Source organism: Thermobia domestica, chromosome 16, assembly GCF_964235325.1.
Source record: "Thermobia domestica chromosome 16, izTheDome1.hap1.1, whole genome shotgun sequence".
NCBI classification, from domain to species: Eukaryota; Metazoa; Arthropoda; class Insecta; order Zygentoma; family Lepismatidae; genus Thermobia; species Thermobia domestica.
The window spans coordinates 906,019-927,372 of NC_137469.1; the positions used below are offsets into that span (position 1 = coordinate 906,019).

A 21,354-nucleotide genomic window follows, 5' to 3' on the forward strand; every position below is an offset into this window, starting at 1 on the left:
GGACAAAACCCCCCACCAAAAATTTTGAAATTTGAGGCCTAAAAGGCAAGAAGAAGTGTACAGAGTTGAATGAAACTGTGCACAGATATTGTAGACGTAAATTAAGGTAATTGGGTTTCGTATTTTCCTTTAAAAAAAACGGTTGCGTATATCACGGACCTTTTAAACTGTTGATTACGAAATGTCAAAAGTGCAAATAATTATACGTCAGAGGTTCTTAAAGAGTATGGAGAATTGCAACGAAACCTCGTATAGGGACAATTCGCAAAACAATAAACGAAACGTGTTTTAATTTGTGCGGAAAACAGTGTTGGGACCTAGGCCTTCTCCGAAAAAAAAAAAGTAAATATTACCGTAATAGCGCAGGAAGTAGTGGACCAAAGCAAATGAAATTGTGGGTAGACATTTTAGAGACCCTATGTAAAATAAGGTCTTTCGTGTTCCTGAAGTATCCCTATCGGTTTTGCTTCAGATTTGGCACATCAACAGCAAACAGGAAATTAATCGACACGTGTTTTTTTTTATGCGGAAAAACATTGTAAGGATTAAAGGTGCCTCCTGAAATGCTATAAAATACACTATACTGTTTGTGCTTGTTGTTGATCTGCCAAATTTGAAGAAATCAGATGGAGACACTTGTGAAACACGAAAGGCCTTATTTTACGTATCCAATATCTACATACAATTTCATTCACTTCAGTCCACTTCTTCTTGGCTTTCGGGCTTCAACTTTCAAAACTTTGGGTGGGAGTTTTTGCACCCTATAACCCTTTTTTCGCAGAAAATAAAAAACCCGTGTTCATTTATTTTTTGCATATTGTCCACACACAAAGTTTCGTTGCAATTCTTCATGTAAATTTAGGCACTTCTGACATACTGTTACTAGCACTTTTGATATTTTATGAGCAAAGGTTTGGAGTGGTCCGCGCCCCATCCAACCATTCTTTCTAGAATAACACGAAACCCGTATTCCCTCATTTTTCGTCTACAATATTTGTGCACGATTTCATTCATTTCGGTCCACTTCTTCTTGCCTTTCGGGCGACAACTTTCAAAATTTTGGGTGGGGGCTTTTGCCCCCTAAAACCGTTTTTCCGCAGAAAGTAAAAAAAAAAAAACACGTATTTACTTATTTTAAATGTAGTATCTGCCTGCCAAATTTTTATCAAAATTGGAGTGTTACACTTGGGAAGTGTTACTTGTGTAGCTTCTTATTTCTAAAGGAAATTTTGAAATAGAGATTTACTCCGCAATTTTCTTTTCAATAAAACAAATATATGTTCAGATATTCAGAAAAAACGTAAACGCCTGAACACTAAATGGCCATCTTTCTTTGCTTTCATTAATAATTTTACAAAAATACAGTTTTAGCTTCGCAGAAATACAGTTGTAGCTTCGTTGGTTAAGGAATTCACCTCCCAAAATGATAAACAACCCCTTGAAGAGCATACTCCCTCTTCATTTGCGGACAACATTGCCTCCGCATGGTCATGTGAATCTTGTATTTGGTTTGAGACTTTTCAATGGATATCTTAAATGTACTGTGCTGTACCGAGAAAATTAATATGAAAGCAAAAGTATATACTATATTTGCATAAGGAGTAACACTGAAATAAAAATACAAGACAAGTTAACAATTCTGGTTTGTCATACAACTCACTAATTATGTAGAAACGTCTGCCGAAGTTACACACTATCAATAGTCTACAAATAGAAACCAGACTTGTGGTTAACCTGAAAAGATACGTATATTCTACACGAAATGTTCCAACTTTCATCTTATATTTGTCAATCACTTTTCACAATGTTGCAGCCAAGAATGTGACTGTTTAAGAGTATTATCTTTGGACACTAAGAATATATTTCACACGTGTGTATTTTTCTATACTCAGTATTTCTTCAAATATACTTGACACATAATTTTTCACTTTTCTAACACAAGGGTTTGAATACCTAATATTTAACTTACTCAAATTTAAACTCCATTAATTTTAGTTACCGGTACTTATTTTAGAACTATTTCATTCACAACATGAAAATTTTAGATGTCATGATAGCAGTTATTACAGCAACATACTTCACACTACAACCCTTCCCTCACTCCTGTTGTTCGGCCATGTTGTTTTCAGGCGTTTACGTTTTTCTGAATATCTCAGCATTATTTGTTCTATCAAAATGAAAATTGCGGAATAAATCTCTATTTCAAATTTCCTTTAGAAATAAGAAGCTACTGAGTCATAATGTTATATGAATCACTTTTACTCTTCTAATAGAAACAAACCCTTGACCCCCAAGCGTTACCGGACCAAATGTTCTTTGGACGAAATGTGCTTTGAACTAAACATCCCTGGACGAAATGTCCTTTGGACCAATTGTCTTTTGGACGAAATGTCCTTTGGACCAATTGTATTTTGGACGAAATGTCATTTGGACGAATTGTCCTTTGGACCAAATGTCTTTGGATTAAATGTCTCTGGACGAAATGTTCTTTGGACGAAATATCTTTGGACTAAAAGAGTGGCCACCAAGTGGGCCAGTGTGAGTCACGGTGAGTGGTGTTTCACAGAAGGTCACGTCCTTTTGACCCACGATCCACTGATCCACTCACAAATCTTGACCCATTTCACTCACTTACCAATCGACCCACTGACCCACTCCATCCATTTTAACATGTCTTGTTTCATTTAAAAGACGAAACATACATCCACATAATTCTTTCATCGATTGCGAAGGTTGGCTTAATATCATAATTGTAATGGTAATTTCTTCTTAAGGTGAGAAATTGATATGATTAAAAAGCCCATCTTGACGTGGGTACAAATTACCTTCCAAAGTTATTAGAAACGCTTTCTCACCCCGAAAACTATGAATTCGACAAATATTTAAGTAATTTTTGAGATTTTATTTTTAGCTCTCCCAGGCCATCATCCTGTGAAGATGGGGATGAATTTGGATGTAACCTTCATTGGGAGCATCACTATCCATCTCAACGACCGAGAAAATTATGGATAAAACACTAAGATCAGTCGTTTTACATTATTTTTACATGTCACACCTCCCAACTTCCATAACTTCATACTACTACAATATTTTCTTCTTAGATTGAAAGTAATATGTCCCCCAAGTTTGGTAAAGGTTGTCCCAGACATTCCACAACTACGCTCTCCTTATTAGATGTGCTGGGGGATCTTACTCTTACTGGAAGTTGAACTTAAACTTAAAGGTCATCAGAACTGCCCCCAATGAACTTGGCGACCACGAAAGATATGGGTTGTATAGTAACATTGGTTATTTTCAATTATTTCTACATGTCACAAATTTCACAAACTCCTTCATTGTGTTAATGAGGGCTTAACTTACATGGCATCTGAAGTTCCAATCTTTACCTAAGAGACCCCCAAAATTATAGATTCGACACTAATGTAGGTCTTTTTTATAATTTTGATGTCAGTCTCTTTCATTCCTCCTAGGACAGCAAACGGATACTGCCACTGCTAGGACTAAATTTGGTCTTAAATGGCATTAAAATTTCTACCAATTAATTTAGCGAACAGTGCTGCATTTAGAAGTTCGGCGTCCCTACGCACTTTTGCTCTCGGCGCCCCCAATAACTACACATTTCTCCGTCCCTTGGTCCCTAACTTACAAATAAAACTTAATTCGAATATGCTTAATTAGTGAATTTATTGCAGTTAAATACCACTCACTAGATGCTACAGCTACAATTACGTAACAAAAAAAAATTGGAAACATGTTCTGAATTATTTTCAGATTTCCTACGCTATCATTAAATATATTAGAATAGTAAAAGAGGACTGCTCATGAAATAGTATATTTGCTCTCGATTTTTTTAACGTTTTCATACGAAAAAAAATAAAATTTTAAACTTTGCGCTCTTCAAATATGTTGCCCTCTAGGCACGGGCCTAGTTGGACTAATGGGAAATGCGGCACTGAAAACTTACGCTTCGACTCTAATATTGGTTGATTTCGATATTTTTTTGTCGCTACGTAACCACCCTGGGTGCTAATGGGAGCTTAATTGGACTTGAATTGAAAGTAGAACTGTTTACCTAAGCGACCACGAAACTATGGATTCGATACTAATATCGATCCTTTTCTAGCATTTTTGATATATATCCCGACAGTACTCTTTTCCAGATTGTAAGAAATATGGTTAAAATTGCTCTAGACATATCAGAATTATGTCAAAACACACACATACATCCACTTTCATATATATAAATACAGAGTGAGCGAGCGAGAAAGTGAAAGAGAGCGACCAAAGGCATCACCACTTCCACATTGCAAAAGCATATATCAGGTATTGAATTGAAAATCTATGTAAAGACCTTCTGCTGTGGCATTTTTCATAAGGACAATTCCAGTCTGCTCACGTGACCTTTGGGGTTCATGAATTTCTTGCGAGCGTTCCGACTTTGGATTCTCTGTTTATACCCTCTTTTTATGCCTCGGATAATTTTTCAAGAATATCAATGACATGCTGTAATACGAATGTTCAGAAGTAACCCCTATATGACCAATAGCTGCAAATAAATACACTACATAATTTATTTATTGCGATGATATTATGTTCTTAATTTGTATTTAACATTCACATATCATAGAATACCAACGTACTGTGAACACCTGTTATATTTTAAACATATTTCTAATAATCACTATGTTCTGCAATGATTATATGTTATATATATACAACTGACGTATTTTAATGTAATTATTTTAAATATTTTTTCACGCATTGCGGAAAATAGAATTTCATAAAAAGCATTGGCTCAGATGGGAATCGAACCCTCGACCTTACGATTTGAAATCCAACGGCGTACCACTGAGCTAACACAAGCGCTCCTCGAATAATACTTCTAGCGATATTTAACGGTATTTAAGATAATAATTACATTCATATCCACTGCAAACGCTGTTTTTGTTCTACTTTGACTTTTATTTTAGTGCTCAGGAGAGAATAATATTCTGTCTTAACTTTCTTTCACCATTCTTTTACATATGGAAAGATTCGTTTACGTATCTAAATATTCCATTACGTATGGAGAGCAAAATGACAAACAAGCATGTGCTGGCATTAATACAGTTTCGAAGTATTGTATCATTAAGTATTTCAATCAATGTTGCTTTTTTATATATAATTGGTAATAAGTCTTATTATATTTAAAAGAAGAAAAACACATCTGCAAGATTTTTCCCGATTGCAAAGGTTGGCTTCGAGGTTCGAACCTGGTATACTTTTTCCCGAAGATACCCGAAGTTGGACTTAGAAAATTTTTGCCTCGAAACAGCAATAAAGAATGCGCTCAACCTTTTTGAGACAAGGTGTACCAATATATGAGTAATTCGATATCAGTACACATCGTGGGTCGTAATATATGAGTAATTTCATATCAGTACACAATTTCTGAACCTGAACCTATTAATCCTTAAATAGAAATTCTGAATCAGAAATGCTTAATTCACATATGAAGGTATGTTTAGAACTACATTATTTTATGCTTAATGATACAAACCCCCTGTTAAATATAAATCTGTATAGGTCGGTTTATATTATACAGTAAACCTTCATCGACTTTCATCTTTTTTGACCACAAGTTTATCTAAAAAATGGTGTCAATAATTCTGATGAATAATTTCAGTAGCGGAGCGTTAACGAGGTGAATTTAAAACTAAATAAAACACAGGTAAAACATTAAACAGTATTTCAATTGATTTAAGAGGTAAGTTTATTGATGAGGAAAAGAAAGACGTTAACATTGGTATCTGGTAACTATGATGATTATCTTACACTTCTAATTGCTGCTGTTTTCGAAAAACTCATCTGGCTATTCTTGACTTATAGAGTACATGTCTCTTTGTTATTTTTACCATTTGTAACTATTGTTTCCTGTACTTTTAAGTAATTTCTTTCCTACAGTGTATAGTCAGCGACAAAATTTCTTTTCGTTTGGTAAAATTTATTTTGGAAATAACGGTGATATAGCTGGTATTTTGGAAATAACGGTGATATGGCTGGTATTTTGGAAATAACGGTGATATGGCTGGTATTTTGGAAATAACGGTGATATGGCTGGTATTTTGGAAATAACGGTGGTGGAAACGTACAGAAAATTACATTCTTTTTAATTTACTGAAAACTGTACTCAAATTGTCCTTCCATTCTGAAGTTATTTACGAAACTAATTTCATCAAACGGAAAGAACTTTTGTGACTGACTGTACAAGGAATTCAGCACTCCTACATGGCTGTTATTCTCCTTAATCCTGTTACTTCTAAAGTGAATATTGCCTCCCATTATTGTAATTCGACATTAAGTAATCTCACCTGTTTGAAGTTGCCCCTGGCCTTTTGTTCGCATTCCATCATATCAAAAAATATATGAAGAGTGGCTTTTCGAAGTTCCGATTCAGGCACTAGAGTCACTTCCAGGAATGGTCCCACCATTGAAGGAATGAAATTAATTTTGTGCTCCCCTATGGAACAAAGATATATATTTTAGATATAAGAACATTTCTAAAAAAAATACTCGGAACAATATTATATTCTATAAATATAATAAGTAAGTAACTAAAAATAAAACATTACTTCATTTGAAGTGAAGCAAAATTTAAAGTGCACGAGATTTTTTTTAGAGTAAAATAAAAAAGAAGATATTTTAGGTTTTTATTCGTGCATGTGAAGTACACCCGCATCTGCTTATCGAATTCCACAAATACCTGTAGTGGTTGGCTCATTGGTAAAGCGCTCACCCGTAATGCGTGGGGTCCCTGGTTCGATTCCAGCTCGCTCCAACTGGGCACTGTGTTGGATAAACACTATGTGCGTGGGTTTTCTTGTAGTTCCTCCGTTTCCTCCCGCTTTCTTCATCACTTCCTCCCTTAGTCTTCGAACATTATTGTAGGACAATAAACTTAAAAAGAAAGAAAAACTGCTCACTGTTGCATATTATTGAAGTAGAACGGTACTCACCTAAATTGGACCACATAGAGAGAATCTGGAAGCCCATGAGAACCCTCATATCTCCATATTTCTCAATGATTTTCTCTCTTTTTACTTCACTAAACTTCTCCAACTGCAACGACGGCTGCGTCAAAAACGCTACAGCCAAGTTAAAGTAATTGCTCCACAGCTGGAAACAGAAACATACTTATTATCATCTTAAGAACCGCAAATATGAAAGGAAGAGCATAAATAATACTATTAGTGAAGATCTATGATGTCAATGGAAAATGAGAAGAGAAACTAAAGGAACTTTTACCTTTAAAAATAAGAAAAAAGTATTCTATGAGTAGCTGAATAAAGAGGCACAAAACAATCGTCACCAAATATTTAGTGAAGAATATCGTTTGAATACAGGTCAAAGACATGAACATCAAGAAAAGAAAGCCATTAGCAGTGGCAGATATTCCATTTCCGATTTTAGTATTGGATTTCCGCATTTTGGAAGTTTACTACAGTTTCACAATATGGAAAGAAACTTACGTGTTATTACAAAAAATTCAATTTATTCACACAAATACACGATTGAAAGAGATATCGAAGACACAAAAAAGCTTGACTATTTCTATTAATGTTCCTAAATCTACATTATTTCTCTTATCTAATCAAATGGTACACGAAGTTGAAATTAATACACTGCTCGCCATTAAAAATGCAACACCAAGAAGGGGACTTGTAGGAAGTCTCAATTGCAGAATATGTAGAGTATGGATGAATAAACAAATGATTAGCACGACTACGTGAAGAATAGCAGAGGTGTCTGGTACACCATCTAGTGACAGAAAACGGACCCCGAACAGAGGGCCACAGCTCACTGGCAGACGGAGGTTGGTGTCATGTGAGTGTATGTACGGTCAGAAAATGCCCATCGTCAAATGCGCCCAGTTCTTTCAGCAGATTTAGGCCTTTTAGCGAAGACGAATAGTGGCGGATCGCGAGTCTAGTTTATCTTTCTGCTACACATGTATTCGTGTTGGATGAAAGCGGCCACAGTGCAACGCATATTGATTATATGCCTCTGCGAAGGCATTATGAAGCGACATGCCCGATCCCAACCACAGCGCCATACCACGGGCTGCAACGACACACAGCTTTAGTATATATTTCTGATGGATCAGACAGCCACATCCTACAAACTGGTACAATCATTGGAGGCTGTTGCACAGCGCCCAGTTTTCCCACGAACAATTCTACGTTGTCTGGCAGAGAGGAGAATATTTGCAAATGTCCATTGCTGCAGTTTCCGCTGACTGCACAATATAGGCATGGGATGCTGTAGTGGTGTCGCGAAAGTCGTGGAAGGAGAGACATATTTTCAGACGAATCCTTATTCTGTCTGCAGCATTATGACGGATGCATTCGTATCCAACGCAACCTTGGGCATAGGCTTGGTGACGCCTGCATTTTGCACCGCAACTTAGTCCAGCACCCATGTTATGGTGCGGGATGCCATTGGATTGCGTGCTCGTTCGTGCCTCCTACGCATTGACCAACATATGGCCAGCCAACGGTACATTGATGAGGTGTTGGACCCGATTGCGGTCTCTTTAGTGTAAGTCTTGCCGAGGACTACATTCCAGCAAATAAAGTGCACACGTACTGTCCTACACTCCTGGTTAAACACAATGTTCCTCTACTTCCTTGGCAGGCGCGTTTCACCAAACTCTCGCTTTCACCACTGAACATAGCTGGTCGATGGTTGCACAATCCTTCTCACATTTGCAAACTCCGCCAGCTATAGTTGTTGAGCTGTGGCATCGTGTTGAAGACATATTGCTTGCCATATCCCAGGAGAACATCGAAGAACTCATTTCCTCGATGTGTTGCCGTGTTGTAGCCGTTCTGTCCAACCATGGTGAGCTTACAACTTACTGACCGTCACCAGTTCTGCTCCAATATCGCCACGTTATCACGTGCTGCACAGAGTGATAAGTTTAATTATTTCCAGTTTGTATCATGAGACCTCTGCTTGGCAATCTTGGCGCTGCTATCTTGTTTCTTTTTCATGTTTCATTTTTAATGACGAGCAGTGTATAACATTAAATAAAAATTATTTGTTTTTAAATTTTCTTCATTATGAAATATTTTTACTGTTCGCTAATGGTTAATTACAAATAGATAACTGGTCTCTTACCTGATTATCAAAATGGCTTCTGTCGAGAAATCGAAAGATAAGAGGCTGAGCAAATTCTTGCAACGCCGTGAGCATTATGTTATTGGCTACCATCTTCATGATTAGCCAATCAGGAGGGAACACTTCTTGCTTCACTAAATCTCGAAACACTAAAAATACTCGCAACAGAAAATCTTTGAGGGGTTTCCTATCCCCCAACTCCTCCCACAGGCGTTTGTAATGAAATTCATCCATCAGTTGCAACAACCCCACGAGACAAGCAACCAGATTTCCCTGAAATGAAATCAACACATTCTACTCAATGGCAACTTCAAAATGTACGCAAAGTGAAAATGTACAGATTAAAAGGAAAATTGTGTTTACCACAGTAGGACCTTGGAGAACTTATTTTCGATATTAATTTCGGAAGGTTGTGGTTTTATTCATCAGTCGATGAAGAAAAAGAAATTGGAAATCATGAATTCATATTACACTAAATTCATATTGGAAATCATCTTACACACTGACCATGTAGATTTCAAATGTCTACTTATTAAAGAAACATCTTGGAAAATTGAGGAAGGTATTTTATATCTACAACTCTCGACAGAACAAAATTGCTTGACATCAAATCTCGTTATCCCTATGGTTTAAACCAGTGTTCGAAGTGACACAGTATGTAGTGGTATGCCATACCGCCTCTGTTTTTTAAGTGATGAAGGCATACCATTTCTGGTTTTTCAATTATTACAACACACCGTCACTGGAAAGTAGATGCTAAATGTCTTTAATAAATCCGTTTTTATACACAGTGATTGACAAATAGCTTCGCACGTAAAAAGATTTATTTCTTATGTAGAAATAACTTCTAAGTTGAGAACACCGACATTTTTGTCATCTTTTTTCCTACCTTTTGTTTTTACAATGAGTTGTCTTCAAAGAAGTTCACCTACTTTATAGATTGATGTGCCATATTGATTTTTTTTCTTTCTTATGTATGTTCGTGTATCTTCTTGCCTTAATGTATATAAATGCCGTGTTTTGAGTATGGGCGGATTTAGGGGTTTTCTGCTGTGGGGAGGGGCGGACCTTTCGGGGGTTTGGAATACCCCACAGTCGAGCGAAGAGACCTGGAGTTTTCCCACAGGAAATTGTTAATATCCTCATTCGGTTTTTGAGCATTTTAGTGTATAATTCTCTATAATACAACATAAGGGGATATTTTAATTTTTTCAGAAAGTCGTTGGCGGGGGATCAAAGTCTTGTCATAACTCCCCCGTAACTACAGAGAAGCTCTCCAATGGTTTTCAGTCATTATGTAAATAGAAATGCAATCTCTTAGGCAACATACCTCACTGCATTTCAACATTTTTTAGATAGCCGGTATGTAGAGTCAAAATCGTAATAAAATATACCGCCTCTGCTTTTTTTCCCACTTCAAACACTGGTCTAAACTATCAAGCAACTTCAAAAGAGTCGGCAAGAAACATAGGATAGAAGTAGGTATCTGCGACTAAAATCAGATCTTCCTAAAATTTTCAGTTCGGTTGTTGGTATATATGTATAAATGCACAGTGAACTCAAGTCATCTCCCTAAAATTGTCTTAGCCTCCCTAACGTCATGTCTTGTTACGTGGCTGGTCAGAATTCAGCTATAAATCTCGTATAACTATCGAAAAAAATCTCTCACATGACTTAAGAACATCTAACTTAGAAGTATATCAGAACGTATGTGAATCCAATGGTACCTACATTGGCATAACTAAAAGAAACATTGGAACGAAGATCAAGGAGCATATAAGAATTGCTAAAGATTGTGATTTGGCGTTTTGGCCTTGTCAGCCTAAGCTTATCAGAATATGAAATAAAAAAAGTAAAAATTATTCGCAAAACTACATTACATTTATATAACACCCAAGATTCCTGTTTTAAATTAAGATTAAGGTAACTTATCGAAAAACTGGGATTTTCTAATAGACAGCTTTACTCAGATATATGCGATTTATTATTATTATTATTATTATTATTATTATTATTATTATTATTATTATTATTATTATTATTATTATTATTATTATTATTATTATTATTATTATTAAGTATTACAGTGAAACCTCTCTAAAGCGGACAGCCGTGGGGAATCAAAAATTGTCCGCTATAGAGAGGTGTCCGCCTTAGAGAGGTTTCAATATCTTCTTACGTAAATTAGTACAAGGTATTGTGCAATTAGAAAAATATTTTTGCATGAATCATGTATTTACAAATACTACCAAAATGTTACTGTACCTGCATTATCTTGCACCATCCAATACTCTATGTTTGAGGCACAACATGGAAATAAGATGTTATAGTTCTCTGCACTTTACATTTATCGCTACTTACTACGTTTTCGGTGTATTGCTTTAATTTGTGAGTTAATTGCAGACCAGTAATGACTTTTGAGACAATATGCGTACCCGTGGGCAAAAAACACCAAACTTGTCTTTTGCTTAGTTAGAGATTCCGGCGGACAGTAAAATGACTTATCATCCCAAACGGCGGGCAACTATCAATCACTTTTGTATCTAAAACAGGTTGGGTGAGAGTAGAATGCAAGCAAAGAACATGAGGATGTTGTTAAACGGACACCTTTCCTCTTGAGCAGACAGTTGAGGGGGCAAAATGTTGTCACACCCTCTTGTGCTTCCATGCTGACACACGTATGAATCACAAAAAAATGTATTATTTTTTACTGTACTTTTCAACTTGTTTCTAGAGAAAGTGGCCGTAATACGGAGGTAAATAATACCTATAAAAGACAGGAAAGACTGTCCGTGTCCGTACTAGAGAGTGTCCGCTTTAGATAGGTTTTCCAATGTGCATTTTCCTATTACAGTGTTTGGGGATTACAAAATATGTCCGTTATGGGAGGTGTCCGCTTTATAGAGGTGTCCGTTAGTAGAGGTTTTATTGTATTATTAAGTATTTTGCCTTTCGGCAGGTCCTGGGACTTTTTTAGATTTGGACCTGGAAATGTTTCTTACACTTCTCTCGGTCTTCAGCTTCCTCTTTTAACTCCCAATATTTTCTTCTATTTTTCATCAATTAGTTGTGTTTTTCTTCTTCCTACTCCTTGCTTTCCTACCTTCGCAAGATGTATCCAATTCAATTGGCCTTCCTACGAAGGATGCTGGCTAGAACTGTTCTCTTCTCTCCTATCCGTTTTAAAACATATTCGTTACTCTTTCTGTCTATTTTATCTTCTCTATCTTTCCCCAACACACATAGGACGAAGCTCTCTAAATATTTCTTCTCTAACTTCCGTAATGTCCAAGTCTCTGAACCACACAGTCCAATACTCCATATATAGCACTTGACCAATTTCTACCTTAGTCCAACATTAAGGCTGCTAGTTAAGAGTTATCTTTTCTTGTTGAATTCTTCTTTGGCTATGGCAATTCCGAACTTATCTCTCTGCTGCAGTACGCGTCTTTCGTCAAAATACTTTCCAGATACTTGGAATTATTGACCTCTTCAAGTTCTTTTTGTTCTACTTTGGCCCGTAAGGGCGCGTCCCCACGGAATATTCTCATGACTTTCGATTTTTCGATGTCGATTTTCATTTCATATTGTTTCCCAGTATCAACTATTTACTGTTTACACAAACTATATTTCCGCCGTTCTTATTCCCGGCCTGGTCCAACTCATTTGTTTACTTCCGCTTACCTGGAAACACGTGGAGTTATTGTTGTGTTGTAATCTAGCACGCACCTTGAACTTCCCAATCAGTTACGACTGTACGGCTTTTGTTTACATGCATATGCGTGCGTGTTAGCTAAATTCTCGTGTTATAGTTGGTGTTTTGTTATTATTGTTTATGTTCTGTTATTGTTTTGTTGTTATTGTTGTTTGTTTGTTACTTTATCTTGTTTTCTGTTTATTTATTTGACATTACTTCAATCATGTCAAACAGAAGTAAGAGATGCTTTAGCTTCAAAGGAAGGGAGATTGTGCTAAATGTCAGGGAACATTTTGAGAAAAGGAGAGAGAATGGCGGACCTTTCTTGCCACTTACGCAAGTTGTTTGTAGAACTGTAGCTGTTACTGGAGTCAATAAGTGCACGGTGTCTCAAATTTCGAAAGAAAAGTTGGAGAATCAGGGAGTGACAACAAATTACGAACCGCCGGGAAACAATGGAGAAACGCGAAACCTTTCACCTGTTTAGACAATTTCAATTATAAAGCAATTCGAAGACATACATTGTATGATTATTGTGCTCATGGCGAAATTCCAACGAAAGAAAAATTAATACTTTCCCTCAATGCTGAAGGCCTCTTCTTTAGAAAAACAACGTCACTTTCTCTGATTCTCTGTGTCCTCAATTTTAAGTACAAAAAATTAAATGGACGAAAAGTATTAGTGTAACGGCATGACATAGTTAGTTGGCAAGCCTACTGCAGCTAATTTTAATCATATTCTTTTTACGATATTATCCTGTGAATAATGTTTATTTGAATTTATTTAGTGCCTTAGTTCAACGTCAGTTAATGGTTAAGAGTTTTCATCTATGGTGCAATAAACAAGAATTCGATTCTCGTTGGGAGTATACGTGTTCAGGATTCACCATAAAGTTGTACAAAGGCAAAGTTGCCCAAGCATGATGTGGTTCCGCATTCAATCTACGTCCAGGACCAAGATACACCACTTATCAGTCTCGCTGTTAGCAAACCAGCACACTCTTATGCATAGTACAGAGCTAAATACAGTTCAAAATAAGAAATGTATCTCACATCTTTCGTATTTACCACATTTACATGAGTTACTTTTTAAAGATTTTCTTCAGGTTACGGAAGTTTTCTCATTCCCTCCCCCTTGTTTTTCCTTATTTTTCAAGTTTTCCTTGCATGGACATTAGGCCTCCTAGGCACTTGCTCAGTGGGTCCCTTAATAAGAGCAGCGCTAGAAATAAGTGTTAATAATTAATCAGAACTGAAAACGGCTAGAAGGTTCAAAATATGAACCTGAACAAAAAATACAGAAAATAAGATGTGTGTGAGGGTAAAGAAATGATGTACTGAAGAAAGTGATGTAAAGAATTCTGGAAATAATTTTTTTTTAAAAAAAAAAAAGAGAGAGAGAAATTAGGACATTATTATGTTTATTATAAAAAAAAAGTTTGGCAGAAGGAAAAATAGAGGTGGGAAGAATAATACAATTGAATCAATGAGCAGAAAAAGAAGAATACTGCAAAACTAAAGGAAACAAGTTGAAATAACCGATTTGTGTATAACTACATATCCAGTCTCATTATGTTTTGGTATTTTCGGAAATGAAAGGTGTTTATATACGCTTCAAATATACCATACAAATATTTCAGTTTAAACAACGGTATTTCCGGCAAGCGCTTTTGATTTTCATTTTCCAAAAGTAAGGTGGTGTGGTACGTTCTTTCCCCATTCACTGATTCAATTAGTGAAGAGTGTTAAGAAAAAGACACAATTAATGCACAATATTAATATTTTTTTAAAAAAACGCGAAGGGCCGTAAAGCATTTCCTATCAGTGAAAACAGATGGTGATGTTGACTTACCACAACAGCAGTAGATCTGTCTATAATGATTAGGACAGTCTGAATGAGCATATCCAAAGTCGTTAGACACAGAATTTCTACATCGTGGTGCAGACAGTTATTCACCTGACAGAGAGAAAATGTAAAAGGTTAACGGTACTCAATATAATTTATTTACCCAAATTATATTTTGAACATAATATTTATTCCAACGTGAATACACATGCTTACTATATTACGCAACATCAACACCGATTTGCATTTTATTGTTTTAGCTTTGCAATCAAAGCTTTTGTATACAATAAAAGACAAATTCTGACCAAAGCATATGTTATCTAATAATTTGTCGAAACTCTAACGCTATTATTTATTAGTTAAAATATGCTTTGGTCAGAATTTATCTTTTATATTGTATACAAGAAGTTCCAAAGCTAAAACGAGTGGTGTTCAAAGTTTTTGATATTCACGAAGATTAAATCATTTTACCATTTACTTACACAACTTAAGTAATAGACAAAATGTCACTTTTTGAGAGAGAGTTTAAAAAAGAAAAAAAAACTTATTAACAATAGTTCCTACAGTATTCAGGAATTCTTGAATGAGAAGGTTTTTCATTGTATGTGCTAAAAATCTTTCTTAATACATACATTAAATTTATTACATTCTTTAGATCAAATTTATCTTATTTTGACAGCTGTGTGTAAATTTTGTACATGACAATTCGGATGTACTTGGGTAACTGTCAACTATTTATAGCGAATATAATAAATAAATAAATAAATAAATAAAAATACAATATAATTCAGTTAACTGTATTACTGTCTCAAAATAACTCAAAAAAGTTATTTTAATATTTGTTTTATACCTATTTAAAGCAAGTATATAGTAGATACTCAAAGAAAATATTTAGCAATAAATTGTTAAACTGTGTAATTTTTCCGCTCTGCTGTACAAGTAATACTGGTGCACCAATTTGAAATTTTGTTGATTGCTTTTTAAGAATTTACTTCAACTAAAAGCGCTCAATTCTCCTAAAAGTTATAGTGCTATGTTGCGGAAATAAGTAACTTTATATAAATGTTAAATATTAAAATGTTATACCTTCCCCTGTTCTTGACTCTGTTTCTGCTTGTAGAGGAAGCCTAGAATCTCCCCGAGAATCTCTGTACAAAGGCGGAGTTCATGGCGATGAGCTAGATGCAGCCGCAAATGTTTGCAACTTGTTGACAAAAGAAGGTTTCTTGATTCTAAAACAGAATATACTAGGTACTGTCAAATGCATTGCAAATAACAAACATTAAATGAAGGTAAATATTCACGGCCATTATAATTTTCCCATTCTAGAGGGAAAATTGACAAGCACATGGACATGAAATATTGCTAAGAACATGACATCTACAGATAATGAATAGGCTATTTCAGTAGGACACTTTTGTACATTTTTGTGCAACACACAGCAGTGCAGCAAGACAAAATTTTCACCCGGACAAAGTGACGGGTGCTCTCCTAGTCCTAGCCTATATTTTACAATTTATTACAGTGATTTTAATATTTTAAACCCATTTTTCAAAAAGAAAAATTAATATTCAAATACATGATATAAGTATATTTAGTACTTAAAAATATACATATGATATTAATTACATTGTGTCTTTATTATTATTATTATTATTATTATTATTATTATTATTATTATTATTATTATTATTATTATTATTATTATTATTATTATTATTTATGTACTGATATGTACACTCATGTCCAAAATTATTGTCGCATGTCTATAAATATGTTGTTGTAGGAATATAATTTGATAACGAATTCGCCCGGTATTTGTTATAATGTTATTATGTGTATAATCGGCAAAGACATGTATGTGGCAAATTTCATGTCAAAAGAGCAGTAAATAAGAACAATAAAACGAAAATAAAACTTTCTTGCCCATTTAGCAACATTTTGTTTTACTCACTCTAATTTTCTTATTTATAATTCTTTTCCTATGAAATTTACCAAAAATATACATTTCCCAATTACACACATAGTATCAGTATTAAAAGTACTCTGCAAAATCATTATCAAATTATATTCTTACAAGAAGACAGTTATGGATATGCGACAATCATTTTGGACATGAGTGTACGTACGTATAAACGAACACAATGTCGGACAGCATTTATTGAATACTACTAATGGTGACATGATTACTCTATATTGTAAATTGTTTTGTTATATCAATAACACCACGAATCATTTTACCGTATATCTAACTATGTAACAATCTACTGTATTCTAATAACGTGAAACACCAATAAACATATTTCACGTATGTTGAACGTGTTTTACGCACAGCAATATAAATCCTCTCCATTACCACTTTAAGAGAGTAACATATATAAAATCCAATGATACTCAGGGAAAAGTTCACGAAGAGCATGGCACGCTATAAACAATACCAACTCCCCCTCTACTCTTTCTTCTACATGCCATGTCTTCATTTGTCGATACAGCCCCCCTAGTATTATGAAACTCTCTTCTTCTATGATGGAATGGAAAAAGATGATGTAATTGACGCTACTTTACAAGAATATAGATCAAACGAGTCAGTACAAAATACGTTATAAAATTTCCTTTTTGATGTTCGCTTTCGCGCCCCGGGTTGTCCGGCCCTTGGTCCGCCCATGGCAACACAGCTGTACAAAGCATCCCCATGGGCAGCCTCGATACACCTCGAGATATGATTCACTTCAGTTCGTTTTGTGAATGAACATCTCTCGATATCACCTCTCGATACCTTCTCAGAAGCCACCACGTAAAGATTGTAGCGCAGAGACTGAACACTCTTCGTATCGAATTTTGTACTGTTACTAATTGTCTCTAGAATCGGTTAAGCATCGAAAGTAAAGTGTTATTCGCCTTTTATTCATATATTTATCATATCAGCAAATTCATTTCTATTGCTTAATCTGAAAACAACTTTTATTTTTCTGATTTATTGTTCGTTTTATTTTCTGTTTTATTTTTCTGATTTTTCTGTTTTATCTATAAACACCAGTATTTATCTCGCTAACACAAATATATCCGGACCTTAAAGGCAGAAGGGAGTAAGTCATTTTTATTAAATTTTCAGGAGAGACAGAAAACAGTGACTTACTTCTTTTTGCCTTTAAGTGACTTCGGACTTATATCCAATTTTATTCTAGCTATTTGATAAAGTATTCATAATACAACTAGAAGCTTTCTAAGAATAAGAGATATCAGAACACGCGTTTCAAATCTGGCAATAACTCATTTTCAGAAAAAAGTGACTTACTCCCTCTGCGTTTAAGGTTCGGATATATGAACTTTGTACAATTCTTCTAAAGTTGTTTCACTGACCTAGTTGTCAGCGTTATCAGGTGTGAAAAAAGAAATATGCGAATAAGAATGAATAAAAGAACCATAATAAGTTAGAATGAAAACGTACAAAATATATTTATATTCCACGTCCAATTCCAGTGGAGTCTTTGGTTTGATCCCACCTCGTGGCAAGTGGGTTTTGTAGTAGATAAACAGCGTGTGCGTGGGTTTTCTTGAAGTTCTCTCGTTTCTATCTACTTTGTTCATACACTATTATTATCATTGGGCCGCGGTGGCTCAGTAGTAGAAGCTTCACCTTTGGTGCATGGGTCCTTGGTTCGAGCTCGCGCCAAGTGACTTTTCTGGGGACAAACACACTGTGTGCGTGAGTTTTCTCCGGATTATCCCGTTTCCTTCCACTTTCTTCATTCCACCATTTCATTCATTTCTCATCATCACCGTCTCCTTTAGCCTAACCGGCATAGCTGTGAGATGTAAAACTTAAAAGATTTCATTTCATTTTTTTTTTCCTTCATTATCATATCACCGACTCCCTTAGCCTCGGAGCATAAACGTGAGTCCTTAAAAAAGTTCAATTCAAACGATCCTCTTTCTCTCTTTCTAATCGTTTTAATTATAGTTAAGAATATAAACATGTTTTTATATGTTTGTTTACGTTTTCATTTTTACTTATTACGGTTCCTTCTTTCTCTCTTAATTTACACTTTTCTTAACATCCTTTTTCACATCTGATGTCGCTGACAGCTTGGTCACTGAAGAAAAGAAGAAGAAATCCAAGAACTGTTGATAATTCTTTAATTAAGTGAAAGAATCATTTATATACCGTGTAAAGTATTAAGGTTGCTACTCACAATTTAATAAACATTTTACAAAAAGCTCAGTGGTAAAAGTGCAAGTTCACTCTACGCCACATTATACGAGTTTCTGGTTAATGAAGAACCTTAAGTGTTTACGTTTGATGTAATAGTGGAGTTCAGACTATCCGAGCTTTGATTAATCGAGGTTCCGGGTTACCCGAGCTTAATCCAAACAGACAAAATCTTTTAAAAACTAGTCTGGTTCAACGATAAGCAGGCTGCAGGCTTTTGTTTCAGCAACAAACAAAAAAGAAGCTGGCGAATAGATAACGACCCCGCCCGACGTTGCCATATTTAAGCAAGCGAGCTTGAATTGTTGCACGGCTTGAACTTCAATTCTCGCGCCGAAGTCACAAGAGGCCTATTTTATCTAACAGAGCAGTGTAAGCGGCAGTAGATGTTTTTTAGAGTTATTGTGATTACTTGTAGGAATAGCTGGAAAAAGAAAACGTGCTGTTTTATCACTGGAAGATAAGCTTACTGCTATTAAACTATTAGATTGTCGTGAAACTATAAAAAAAGTGGCAAGTGATTTAAGCGTTGGTGAAGTGACCATTGGTGACTGGACAAGGAGAAGGGTTTGAGTGCGATCGAAAAGGCACTGATGTACGTCAAACAGCAAGACGACACGGCAGCAGCTGACATGATGTTGTGACGTTTGCGGAATATAGCGTCCAAAAGACGAGGCTGCTTAATGAAGCACAATGATATGAAAGAATTTTTTAAAATTATATACGTGTATGCTAAGCAGCATCTTATTTGTATTGTGTTAAAATACAGTAATAATAAATAATCTAGTAAAGAGAAATAACCAAAAACAACACTAATAAATACTATACAAATTTTTCTATGTATCCATCCGTATTAACCAAGTTTTTGATTATCCGAGTTAGATCCTGTTCACATTAGCTCGGATAATCGGTACTCTACTGTACTTTAATACTGAACAAATAATTTCATTAACATTCATCATAATCTGCGAGTAAGGAGTAAGTCTGAAGGTTGAACTAAAGGTTTCATTTAAATACATTGTATACACATTTCTTCTCATTGCACTAACATAACAAGAAATAAGTAAATAGTTACCATCATCTTCGAAGAGTTTACTGGTAACAATGTTTCTAATGGCAGTGAGTTTGGCTTGAGTTAATTGAGGCGGAAGGTCCTTTGGCAAGCTCTCCAACATAGAACAGGCAAGTTTAGCTATTTCCAGCATTGGTAATACCAGGATCAGCTGCTCGTATACCGCACTTATGCTATGAAGAAGAGCAACCTGGAAGAAACAAAAAGATGGAGAAAAAATTATTATTGGTTGTCTCCACAAGTTTTCGAATATAAGGCAATACCATCAAAAACAAATAAATCTATATAACTGAAAATTAAATGGAACTTGTTTGTGATCGCATCGTGGGAAAACGGCTGAACCATTTAAAGGAATTTCTGAATATAGGTCTCTCTTTCGTCGGACTGGAATTCTATCATGTCACTTCGATCACAATGAGGAGTAGGAAGGGATTCAAAATTTTTGCCAAAAATTGAGTGTGTCATGAGCCCTCCAAGTTGAAAATCGAAATATAAACTCCTCATTAAAATTAAGCAGGCATGTATCTCATCGTTTTCCAAAATTCTGTTTTTACGAAGGGAGAGAAAGCAACTTCTATCATATTTTAATTTTTCACTTTGTAGTCATAGAAGATATCTAGATATCTAAGAGTTTCTTAAGAAAATGCCTGGAGTAGGAAAAATGAAATGAAATTTTTGAGTTTTACGTCCCACTTTTATGCCGGTTAGGCTAAAGGAGACGATGATGATGAGAGATGAATGAAATGGTGGATGAAGAAAGTGGGAGGAAACGGGAGAACCCCGAGAAAACCCACGCACACGGTGTTTGTCCACCACAAAGTTCATTTGGTGGGAGCAGGGTTTGAACCCGGAACCCCAAGCACCAGAGGTGAACGCTCTACCACTGAGCCACCGCGCCCCCTGCTTGGAGGAGAATTCGACACCGAAAGAAGTGAGAATTGTTAAGAAAGGTGTAAGTGTGAAACAAGGAGATATAAACAATTAGTGTAGATAGAAGAGAAACAACTTATGTGGGATTTAATTAGACACAATGCAAGGGGAGTTCAAAAGAGTGATAAACAGGTAAAGGAAGAAATTGAAAATAAGTATTTGTGAGAGAAGAAATATTGAGAAGTCGAAGCTAATGGGAAGAAAGGTTTGAGGACAAAGAGTGGCGAAGATTGGAAAAGAGAGGGAAGAATTTAGAATTGAAAGAGAGAAAAGGGGAAAAACTAAATAGAGTTGTGACGATGGGAAAATATTATTAAAAGAAGTAGAAGAAAAGTACCTTGCTTAAGGATATAAGTTCAAAATGAAGGAAAGAAAGACAGATACTAGATAGTTTTTTTTTCAGTGCAACAAGCAATCATGGTCATAAAAGAAGAGGAAGAA

The 21,354-nt window shown here is 35.5% G+C and overlaps 1 protein-coding gene and 1 long non-coding RNA gene across 5 annotated transcripts in view; one reads left to right on the forward strand and one right to left on the reverse strand.

Annotated features, from left to right (window-relative positions):
* LOC145672865 (uncharacterized) overlaps nt 1-21,354 on the forward strand; it is a 285,955-nt gene that overhangs the window by 253,214 nt on the left and 11,387 nt on the right. The gene's annotated exons all lie outside the window — the stretch shown is intronic.
* Nucleotides 1-21,354, reverse strand: part of spg (dedicator of cytokinesis spg) — a 499,880-nt gene that overhangs the window by 70,923 nt on the left and 407,603 nt on the right. For 2 of the 4 annotated variants that reach the window (XM_081742033.1, XM_081742031.1), the window contains exons 19-24: nt 19,987-20,173; nt 15,788-15,933; nt 14,708-14,812; nt 9,160-9,432; nt 6,996-7,155; nt 6,351-6,499 (exon numbers count right to left, since the gene is read on the reverse strand). In XM_081742033.1, the coding sequence (XP_081598159.1) occupies nt 6,351-6,499; nt 6,996-7,155; nt 9,160-9,432; nt 14,708-14,812; nt 15,788-15,933; nt 19,987-20,173 (1,020 nt within the window). Of the gene's footprint in view, nt 1-6,350; nt 6,500-6,995; nt 7,156-9,159; nt 9,433-14,707; nt 14,813-15,787; nt 15,949-19,986; nt 20,174-21,354 lie in introns of all 4 variants that reach the window. The other 2 variants (XM_081742032.1, XM_081742030.1) reach the window with 1 other exon arrangement.